This window comes from Blastomyces dermatitidis (genome assembly GCF_000003525.1).
Source record: "Blastomyces dermatitidis ER-3 genomic scaffold supercont1.16, whole genome shotgun sequence".
Classification (NCBI taxonomy): domain Eukaryota; kingdom Fungi; phylum Ascomycota; class Eurotiomycetes; order Onygenales; family Ajellomycetaceae; genus Blastomyces; species Blastomyces dermatitidis.
In genome coordinates this window covers 274,478-286,722 of record NW_025544789.1, presented here as the reverse complement: position 1 = coordinate 286,722, position 12,245 = coordinate 274,478, and the positions used below count along the sequence as shown (strand labels likewise).

General features: G+C 27.7%; 1 protein-coding gene across 1 annotated transcript; it reads right to left on the bottom strand.

Moving 5' to 3' along the window:
* Positions 1–1,611: 1,611 nt before the first annotated feature.
* On the bottom strand, positions 1,612–2,062 carry BDCG_09518 (uncharacterized protein; the record flags this gene model as incomplete). Its single annotated transcript, XM_045425311.1, has 2 exons — positions 1,612–1,899; positions 2,030–2,062. 2 exons carry the CDS (start codon positions 2,060–2,062, stop codon positions 1,612–1,614), a joined length of 321 nt encoding a protein of 106 aa, XP_045273838.1.
* Between the last annotated feature and the right edge of the window lie 10,183 nt (positions 2,063–12,245).

Here is a 12,245-nt window from a genome sequence, read left to right as displayed (position 1 = left end):
TTTTAATCACAGTCATTAATATCTCTGTCATATAATCCTCAGTATGACTACTGATCAATGATTTAAATTCAATTAATGTCTCTTGATAAGTTCAGTTCTCATCAATATAATAACATATAACTCTTATAAATGCAAGATTGTTTGTACTAGTTCATGTATTCACTGTGAGAGACACTCTTCAATGATTCTTCAACTCTGATTCTAGATGTTGCATATTGACTTTGTAGTGTATCTCAAGATTGAACTGAAGACAGAATCAATGTGAAATATGAAGATTTGAATTAAGCATTTGAAGAAGTGTTCAGAATTCAGAGTTTTCAATTGATTGAAGAGAAAGATTCAGAGATATACACATATAAAGTAATTGTTCATGAAAGTTATCAGATAAGAGTTATGAAATCAGAGTACTAATATAGAGTTATTTTTATATAATTTTCTTCAAATTAGAAAGTTAGCATTATCAAAAATTGTTATCTGATAGAGTAACTTACCAGCTCAGTAGTAATTTTCTGATTATTTTTCTTTTATTGTCTGCATTCTGATGACTTCAGATGTCAGGAAATTTCTTCAGAGTTATGATCAGTTCATGATAAATGTTTCTGAATGAAGTTACAGTAATTGTAGCAGAGAGATGACTCTTCAGTAATCTATAATACAATCTGTTGATAATTATTTCATAGTTCATCTTAATATTTGTGTTGAGTTTTCCATAAATTTCATGACCTGGAATCAGATGTGAAGAATGAAGTGATTATTTATCATGATTGAAAGAGAGCATTCTGTGTTGAATTGTAAACAATATAGACTTTGTGATTCACAGTAATTTCTTGAAGAGTTTATGAATCTTCAATAGAAGTAAAAGAAGTGAATTCAGAAGACATGATAATAATTTGAGAAAGATGATAATTTATTTTCAATAACTGATCACTGATGTGTGTAAGAAGAATTAATATAAGAGAAAATAATCTTGTTTCTTAGCTTAGTTATAATTTTAGTACTAACTCAGATTGAATATCATTGATGTATAAAAGTAAATAAATAATCTTAATTAATCTCTGTTATATTTCTTGAAATATATTAATATTGTGAAAGAGAGTATTACTAAATTGCATTATCAGATAATATTATTAAAAATATATTAATATTGTAAATATCAATGTTGAAAAAATGTTGATACTTATACATTATAGTGATTTGTGAATCATGATAGTTAAATATATATATATATATATATATATTGTTCCTGACTTGATTACAACTTGTACAATAATTTTTAAAAACTTAAAATTAATTTCAATTATTAATAATTATGAACTTACAACTAAATTAATTAATATAAAAAGAAAGAAACTTTTTCTACTCATTATCTTTCTTCTCTTTCTCATTCTTCTTATCATTCTTTATAATTCATTTCTCATTCTTCTTCTTCTTCTTCTTCTTCTCATCTGAGATAATAATCATCTCAAAATCTTTCTTCACTGTCTTCTCAGAGAAGGGTTTCTGCTGCTCTCTCTCAGTCAGGTTAATCTGTGCCTCAAAATCCCGCATTTCCTGATCTGCTGCCTCGGGTTCCATCTCAGTGACAAGCAGATTGACATGCTCAGAGAGAATTCATTTCTCATTCTTCTTCTTCTTCTTCTCCTTCTTATCTGAGATAATAATCATCTCAAAATCTTTCTTCACTATCTTCTCAGAGAAGGGTTTCTGCTGCTCTCTCTCAGTCAGGTTAATCTGTGTCTCAAAATCCCGTATTTCCTGGTCTGCTGTCTCGGGTTCCATCTCAGTGATAAGCAGATTGACATGCTCAGAGAGCAGAGCTGACTTTTCAATATTCTGAATTATAGAGTGCATTTGAGACCTGAATAAGATCTCAATTCCCTTCTTCTCTGCCAGCTCCTGCTAATCAATTAGAGAACAGAAGTATTATCAAAAATCATTATCTCTTAATAAATAAAAAACTTATCAGTTTTGACTTCTTTATCTTCTGTTTCAACATCTTCTCAATCTTCTTCTGTCACTGCTTATTTACAGTAACACTCTTCTTCTCTCTCTCTCTCTTCATCTTAGTCTCAAATCATTCTCAGAACTTCTCCTGATCTTATCACTGCTGTATGAGACTCTTCACTATCTTCTTCTTCAATCTCTCACAGATGACATTATCTGTATTATTTCTATACTTAGTTCAGTCTAAATCTATCAGAAGTGTTACTTAAAATCATTATCATTCTACTCTCTTACAGAGTCTCTTCAAGGCATTATAACATGTCTTGCAATCTGTCTCTTCTCACTTAAATGCCTTCTTCTTCTCTCTCTTCAATCTGTGACAGTGCTCATGCACCTTGATGATCCGCAGAACCGCAGAATATTTGAAGAGAAATAACATGATTGATTTCAGTGAGTGTTGAAGAGAAGTGAAGGTAGAAGAGATGATCAGAAATGATATGATAATGATAATAATAATGATGATAATGATGGTAATAATAATAATAATAATAATGATAATGATAGTAATGATGATGATGATGATGATGATAATAATGATAATGATGATAATAATGATAATAAAAGAGAGAGTGCATTGAAATATATTACTAACTTATCAAATATAAAGAGACTTAAAGAAAATATTAACAGCTTTCAGTGATGTATAGAAACAGCTACAGTGTTGTATAGCAATATTATCTTTATTCAATACATGCACTGTTGATATTCTTTATATACAGTTATTATATAATCTGTATCAGAGATACATGCAGAAAACAGATCTTTATTACTAGGACAAATAATTGCAGCAATTCTCTGTTTTCATATTATAAAGATAAGTTATTCTCATTTCTTTCTTCTCTCTTTTCTCTTCTTCAATCAATCACTAATTTCAAGCTGATATGAAAACTATTAAAACACTCTCAGAAACCCTCAAATTAAAGAGTATAGATTAATCAAATTTTAAATACAGAAGAAATCAAATTATCTTCTACAGATTCAATTACTTATTCTCTCTCAAATAAAACAGTAGTCATGTTCCTCTCTTCCTCTCAATCAAATGAAACATGGCCTGTGAAAAGCAAGTATCATGCCAGGTTATAATGACTAACACAGCCCCAGCATGCAGGGCTGTATATACACAGTGCATGCTGAACTGAGAGATTGTGTGAGTTACAAATCAGTGACAGCATCTCAGAGAGAGCTGTGCAGTATGAGAAAGCTGCAACTCTCAGTCATGTGTGCAGAGAGTGAATTGCTGCAGTAAGTATATATGCATTGAAGTAATGCTTTTTAATAACACTCAGTCTCTGATATAATGAAAATAGAGTCTCTTCATGAGATCTGTTTCTATCAGAAGTCAGAGAATCTTATATTTCTCAAGATCATCTTCACACACCTTATCTGTGAAATCAATGAGAGAAATTATTGATTCCAGCATTCTATTCTTGATGTCATTCAAGTGACAGCAGAGTTCACTCTGATCACACTTTTTAAGTGTATATTTTCTAATTATTCACATTTATATAGATATATACTGATTATTTATTAGATGATGTTAAGATAATAACTCATCATAGCTGTGTTATTCTCACTGTGAGAAATACATGATTGATGATGAACATTGTAAAGACTCTAAGAAGTGAGTATTTTGAGAATACTGCAGTTCTGCAATCTTGATTTTTTTTTATTTTTATTTTTTATTTTTTTCTTTTTCTTTTCTTTTCTTTTAATTTTTCTTTCTCTTTCTGTCTTTTTCTTTCTCTTCTTTTTTTCTTTCTCTTTTTTTTTTTTTTTTTTTTTTTTTTTGTTGTGATTTTTTCTTGTTATTTTATTTTTTATTTTTTTATTATTTTTTGTATTTTATATTTTTTTTTTAATTAAAATAATATTGATTATAATCTGTGTTCAGAAAAGTAATGATATTTAATAACACTCTCTGTTGAATTTTCAACAAATGAGCACTATGTTATGATATTATGTAAGTGAGAAATGATTTCATAGTCTCATTTAATATCATTTTCAATAATGAGATCAGAATGAAAATGTGACTAAGAATTCAAACATATTCTTTATCAGAGACTAGATTTTTATTTGAAAAGTGAATCTGAGACCTTTAATATTTGAAATAACAGGATTTGAAATCAATGTAATAAATACAAACTATGATCAGAAGTAATGCTTTTAGACAACATGATAACTGTAAAGTTTGATCCTGGTCCCAGACACGGTCACACGGTCAGTCTAGATATGTATACAACTTAATAATATTAATATGAAGAAATTCAATAATTATCTTAATAAGAAACTTCTGTACAGACAATTTCAATATCTATAGAATTAAATATAAAAGTACTGAAAGAATACTTAGATACTTTTATATATTTCAATACTTCTGATCTCACTCTCTACTCATTATAATGAATGAAAATGCTTATGAAACTGAGTGTAGATAAAGATGTCATCAGTTTATTAATTAATCAAGATTAATATATCAATGAATGATTAAAGAATTATATAAAACAGAAGTTTTATTCATGAATAAAAGCATGTGAATCAGTGTTGTAAATATCTGATAATATTATTAAATATCTTGATATTCTGTTCTGAGACACTGTTATATAATAAAAAGTATTAGATTGATTACAGAGTGTTTGATAAAGAAATACTTCTCTTATAACATTTATTTCTGACTTCAATATCAAGATTCTAGAAACAGATAATCAATCTTGAGAGAATTAAATAAAGATTAGTATACTTAAGAAAACATTAACTTTTAAACTCTTACAGATTCTTGTAAAAGTAGATAAAGATCAGACTTATAAAGGTTTCTGCACACAGCTTCAAACATTGAATAACTGTCTTATCAAGCTCAAGAGTATACAGAAAAGTGATAGAAGATGTTATACTTCAGTCACTTATACACTTATACTGAAGAACAGTAATAATACAGATATTATAAACTGAATAGATTTAAATATCTATACATAAGCAAGAGTTTCTGCTGTTTAATCAGGCTTCTGAGTTTCTGAAATCACTTCTGAGAAAGTTACTGATTGATGTTAATATGAAGTATGCATTAACTGTAACTGATTAGAACATATCACTTTCAACTGCTGATTAACCTATGTGTCTCCACACTTAAGAGAAAGACTGTGTAACATGATGAAACTGAAGTAATGACTAGTCAGCAGTGTTATATAGAGATACTTGTTTGAGAAGTTATATAAGTAGACTTAACTATCTTGCTTGAATAGTGAGCTTATGAGCTACAGAGTTATTGTGAGAATATCACAGATATGATACTTAGTATACTAAGAAGATTGTATAAGACATGCAGTAACTTGTATATATATTTCAGTAGAAGAAAAAGATAAATCACTGACTTCTTTAATAAGAAGTCAGCATCTAGCTATTCTATATAGATAATAAGTGAATACTCTTCTCTCATTTCATGAGTAAGAATAGCTGAAGTAATATCTCAGCAGTGTCTCACTATTAAGAAAGAGTAATCTACTGATCTTATATAGAAGTAAAATTCTTATATTTATTAATCAGATCTTTCTATAATATATCTGAATAATATTATAGAGTAATTGAAAACTGATTCAGATAAAATGAAATTATCTATATAAAAGTAATAAGCTGTATAAAATCACAGCAGAGTCTTAGTATGATTAGAGATATGATAATATTCTTCTCTTTAAGAGTATAGTTCTGATACTTCTAAGATTATCAGATTAGAAATTATCTTTGTTATATAGTAATAATTATCAACTGATTTAACAGTACATGTGCTGTGTATGATACAAAGAAATAGATGAGTTTTTCTACTGACTGTATAGATCTTCTTTTCTCATCTCTGTTCAAATCAACTATATAATAAGTGAGTTTCTTATATATCAATTTGAAATGTGAAAAATATAGTTAATAAGTGACTTACAGATCTCTCATTATATTCTGTTCTATATATGAAATTCTCTGTAAAAGTGATGTATTTTAGTGACAAAGTTAACAGTAGTAATAGAATTTTTTTGAAAAGATCTTTCTCTTCTTATAACATAATTTTCTTTTCTTCTCTTTAATTATAACAGTGAGTGTATGAGAGTATCATTCTTGAAAGATAATAAAGAACTTATTCTGATGTTTTCTAGTGAGTAAATATCTTCATGATGCAGCTGCAGTCTCTATGACTGTTAAGAAAGCTCAGTTGAAGATGAAGACAGTGATATCAATGAACTGTAGAAGTACTGCTCTCATTGTCATATCTTCTTCTTCTTCTTTCTCTGCTTCTCTTACAGCTGTGGCAGTAGTCACTGTACCTTGCAGTGAGATGTTATTTCTTCTGTTAATTGATTCATTTATATTCAGTTCTTTCTCTACTCTCTCTACTACTATTGTAATGTCACTCTCCCTCTCAGTCAATATAATGATGTATGACTCTGTGTGATCATTCAGAGAGAACTCTGACAAGAGCTTGATTCTGAGAATAGTGACTCTGAGAAGCTTAATCTGTAGTTTCTCTTCTGCAGCATATCTGAGCTCTGCTCAGAATACTGCTAAGTTAAGTCTACAGAATTCTGCAGTTTCTTTATCTTCTCTCTGTAAAAAGACTTCAGTGCAGTCTCTGACTGATACTATTATATATCTACACTATACTAAGCAGCTGAAGAAGAGAAGAATCTTATATATCTGTTTCTTCTCTTACTTCTATTATTTTTATTATATCTCTAACAATAACTTCTGTCTCTCTATAAGTATTATCTACTCTATAAGAAGATGTCATATCAGCTCTGATAAGAAGCTCAGATATCTAAGCAGTACAGAGTAAGAGTCTCAGAGCTTGAAGTATTGATGAATTCTATCAAGACTGAAGAGATTCTTCTTACTCATCTGTAAAAGAAGATGAAAGTGTGAGTCTCTGAGATGAAAAAATATCTCAGAATGACTGATCTCAAGAAGAGATCAGTCAGTACTGCTGTTGAAAGTATTATAAAGATTAATTACTTATTAAAGAGAATCTCACTTTAATTAAAGTAGATACTGAGATATTTATAAATTAATAAGTATACTTTAGCATCTTTATACTCTTCTACAGCATGCTTCTTTACAGTAGTGCAGTGCTAACTTCTTAACAGATAAAGATATTAGTGTTAGAGACTTCAACAGTGAAGAATAAGTTTAATAAGAGTATAATTATTAATGAGTAGACTCTGAGATTCTCTCTTTTTACTTTTTCAGCAGACTGTAGCTCTATTAGAATAGCAGCAGTCTGCAGATTAATAATATTAATCTTTTTATTAATTTTAAATATCTCTTTTCTCTAACTGCTTCAGGAATTTTACACTTGTATAGTCTTATTAAACTTCTAAAAAAAAACTCTTTAAGAGAAAATAGAAGAAGAGTGCTACAGAGTTCATAAAATATCAACTCATTATTATAAGATTATCTCTAAAAAAACTCTTGAAAAAAAAATGAGAAGTCTTAAGTAGTATTTCTTACTCAATGTCTCTAGTATATAATAAGACAGTCTCTACTAGCTGTCTCATAGCTTGTAATCTCTTTCTCAGCATTTTTCAAATACTTAAGCAGTTCTCATAAATTCTCTGATAATGAATAATTTTCTTATTTAATGAGATATTGAAGCTTACTGTAATATATTCACTTATTTAATATTTTCTTTATAAGATATTCAGTATTACTCTTAATCTTAATATTATCTGACTGAGACAGCTCTGTCTTGAGACATTGCTTATAGAGCTTTAAATAGAAAATGTGAAAAACAGAATGAATTGATTTCAATTCTGAGAGTAATTTCAACTTATATATCTGCTTACTTATCTCTCTTATTACTGAGAAAGATTCTAGTTATCACTCACTGAGCTTCTTATACAGTCTTATTATCTTAATATTCTTTGCTGAAAGTAGCACTTAATTCTCTATTAAGAACTTTATTAAAAGATGTTTTTAATTATAGTATTCTATCTACTACTTCTGAGCATAGTGAATGCTTTTCACTATCTTCTTATAAATTTTATTTAAAAGTTTCAATCTTGCTTTTACTTCTAATACTAAGAGATACTCTGTTCTCTGTGTCTGTTTAATATTCTGACTATCTATTCTCTTTTTTGAAATGTTATCTGTGATGTTACTGAGTAATGAAGAATTATATTCATAATAAGTATAGAAAAAAGATACTTTTAAGATTATATTCTTTGCATTGTTATATATAAATTCAGCAGTTAAAAGATATTTGAGTCAATCATTCTGATAATATAAATAGAATACTTGAAGATACAGTTCTAATATCTGATTCTAGTGTTCAGTCTAATCATCTATCTGCAGTTAAAATACAGTGCTGAGAAGACATCTTATTATAAGATAATAGTAAAGAGCTAATCAGTATTTACTGATGAAGAGAGATTCTTAATCTATTATTAATAATTTCAGAGCACTGTGATCATGAATAATAATATTTAAAAACAGATCAGTTAATTCAGAGGCTTTAATCTTTTTATAAGTAGAAATATATTTTATCATATTTATAAAATAGTTGATAATAATTAAAATTGAATTATATTCTTTAACTCTTATCAACTTCAGCAGATCAACTATGAAATTTATTAATAGATTCTGTTATAAGCTCTTTGAAACAGACAGTGATACTAACTTACTATATTACTTATACTGTGAAATCTTTATTCTTTGACAGATATTATAAGTCTTAATATACTCTTTGATATCTGTTTAAAGCTTGTCTTAAATATATTTATATTTTAAAAGCTTCTCAGTCTTCTTTAATCTGAAGTGCTCTGTATGAGAATTATTATAATAAATTCTTAATAACTTCTGATACACTGTTCTGCTATGAGTAGACTGACCGTGTGACCGTGTCTGGGACCAGGACCAGATTTTTTGATAGTCTCATTACCAATTCGACTGATCCCATTACACGGTTTTAACATTAGATAGTAGTCTCATACTGTCCCAGTGAAACTTACTGTCTACTCTTGTCACATTTTTTAAATAGAACCATGATTTCCACTTCTCAATTTAAATTATTTTTATTGCTTTAAATGACTTTAAATCTCATTTGAGTGTTATCAAAAAGCATTACTTTTTAAAAAATTAAAAATAGTCTAAAAAAAACCTTAAAATGTCTAAAAATAGTAACTTTATGCCAAGAATGGAACTAAATGGGACCAAATGGGACCACTTTCTTATTTTTTTCAAGTCATGGTCCCATTTTAAAATCTGATATATAGTCACTTTGCATGTTTTTTTGATAGCCAGTCTCAGCGGGATTCACGCCAAGAAATGTATGAGACCAGATCAAATGGGATCAAACGTGAAATTCATGATCCCGGCGGCCAGTCTAGCTATGAGAGATAAAGACTGAATTATTTAGCAGTAGAAGTTCATATTCTTCTAATTATCAGTGACTTGATTTCTTAGCAGCACTGCTCTACTCAGAGTCTGTCTTTTTCAAGTTTAAATCAGATTCTTTCTTCTTCAACTTCTAAATTTAAGCTGTAGTAGAGATATCTCTCTTCTATAACTTATTAATAAATTTTAAAAGTAGTTAGATTGAAAGATTGTAGACTGTTTTATTCTTTATCAATTCAATGATAGTAAGATATTATATAAGAAGCTTATAATCTTCAGTATTAGTTCTCTGCAGAGATCTGAGTTTTCTTTCATCTTCTATACTGAGTTATACAGCTGTCTTACTGATGCTGTTCTTAAGCTTCAGAGAATCTTAATTCTCTGCAGTCAGCTTCTTCTGCAGTGATGATAGAGATTCTTTTATAGAATTCTTCTTCTTATCAATAATATTATAATCAGACTGCTTAGATAGTGTATCAGCAGAATTAAGCTAATCTGAACAGTATCAGATATAGAAATTATACTCTGAAAGCAGCTTTACTCATCTGACTTAATATTCTGTCAAGTTCTTTGTTATTAAGAAGTAACATAGATTTATATAATCAGTGAGAACTTACACTGAATACTTACTACTCTGAAGATAATATTATCGGATTTTAAAGAATTTAACAATTACTAACATCTCTTAATTATGAGTATTATATCTTCTCTGCATGAGTGATAACTTCTTGAAGAAGAAGATCACTGATCTTTATTCACAGTATTTTATAAACTCTGTGAAAAAGTCTTCTCTCACAGATATTTCATTATCTGTATTTTCAGAGTTTATTATTCTCTGATTCTTTCAATATTGAAAGATCTTCAGTATTAACTGTGAAAAGATTTCATAGATCTCATTCTTAGATATATCAGTCTCACACTGACTAAGTAAGTTAAGATTAAAGTGATTCAGTATTGTGATATCTGTAAAAGCTTATTTCAATTCTACAAATGTCTATATAATATCTTGAGTGAGAATAAACAGTTTTATTTTTCTATCTTTCACACTTCTCTTTAACAGATCTGTAAGAGAAACAGTAATTTATAAATATGTATAGATAAATTATCTGTAGAAATTCATAAATTCTATAAATATCTGTATTTCATGATACATCTGCAGTACTGATCAGTTCTTAATAATGAAGATCTGACTTCTGTTCATTGAAATGCTATTTATCTCATAATATAATCTAAGAAATTAATTTTCTGCATGTAGAATGAGCATTTTTCAGTGTTTGTATAGAGTTAATACTGTCTTAAGTGACTTAATACTTCTTGAATATGAGTATCATATTCTTTTTTCATTTTTGAGAAGATTAAAATATTGTTTAAGTATACTATATAGATGATATTGACAAGGCTCTTCAGCATCTCATTTATATAGATCTGAAAGATGACTGAAGCATTATAAAGATTAAAAGATAAAACAAGATATTTAAAATTACTGTACTTGATATGAAAAGTTATTTTTCAAATATTATCTTTATTAACTCTGATTCTATAATAGACATTCTATATATCAATCTTTGAGAATACTCTTACTTCAGATAATCAATTGATCATCTTATTAATTAATAATAATGAATAGTAATTCTTAATTATTATCTTATTAAGATATTATCTTATTAAGATTTCTGTAGTCTATACATAGATATAGTCTACTGTTTCTTCTTGAGTATAAAGAGTATAGATATCTCTGTCAGACTCTTCAATGAGTATATTCAGTTCTTTGATTATGCTTTCTCAAGATATTTGTACAGAATATTCAATTTCTTTACAGACAAGTTATAAAGAGGTCTGTACAGTGTTATTATATCATCTTTAAGATGAATCTTATATTATATCTTGATATCAAAAAACTTCACTGCTTTCTTTTCTGAAAAGACATTCTTATAATCTGTAAAGAGACATTATATTTATTCATCTTCAATGATAGATACTGCTGTTAATTTTACAGTGAGAGTAATAACTTCTTTATCTATTCTCAAGTATCAGTTATCTACTACATAGTATATCAACTCTATCTTTTTCTCAAGATTCTTTTAATGAAACTCTTTAAATTTCTCTATCACTGTCTTCTCATTAGTGAGATGATACTATTATATTTAAGTGACTTAGTCAATGAGAGAATTATTTTCTCTTAATTATAAAAGATTTAGAATGACATTCTTATCTATAATATTAATAATATAAAGAAGTAGACTACTCTTTTTAAAGATTTCTTCTAAGTCTGTGATTACATACTTCACTTGAATTATATTAAAATAATGATATTTAATTTTATTAATAAATTTCATATAATCTGATAGATCTATCTTCTTTCAACTCTTCATTAAAGAAAAGAAATAGAATAAAAAGTTAATATTCACTCTGAAGTTAAGTAGATATTTCACTAATATCTTCTTATTTGAGATATTTATTGTGATTATAACATGAACTCAGAGATGTGAGAATTATTAATTTTTCATTTCTTTCTCTTCTTCATCTTCTGTAGATACATTTATTAGAAGAGAGATTAACTTTAAGAAGATATCTTCTCAGTTTCTTCTCTTCTTCAGCTTCTTATAATTACTAGTATAGTGATTATCAGCTTCACAGTTAAAACAGAAATCTTTATTAAATCTTTTTTAATATTTCTTTACAGTGAGTGAAGAATCAGAATACTTAAAATTCTTCTTTACTTTCTTCACACTGAAGCTATCACAGTGTTATTTAAATTCTGTCATTGATTACTTAAAAGAGATCTTATTAATCTTTTTCTTAAAGTATTGATTATTCAAATAGATTCAGAAAGCTAAGTTAACAAGCTTAATATAATTAATTAATAAACTCTAATA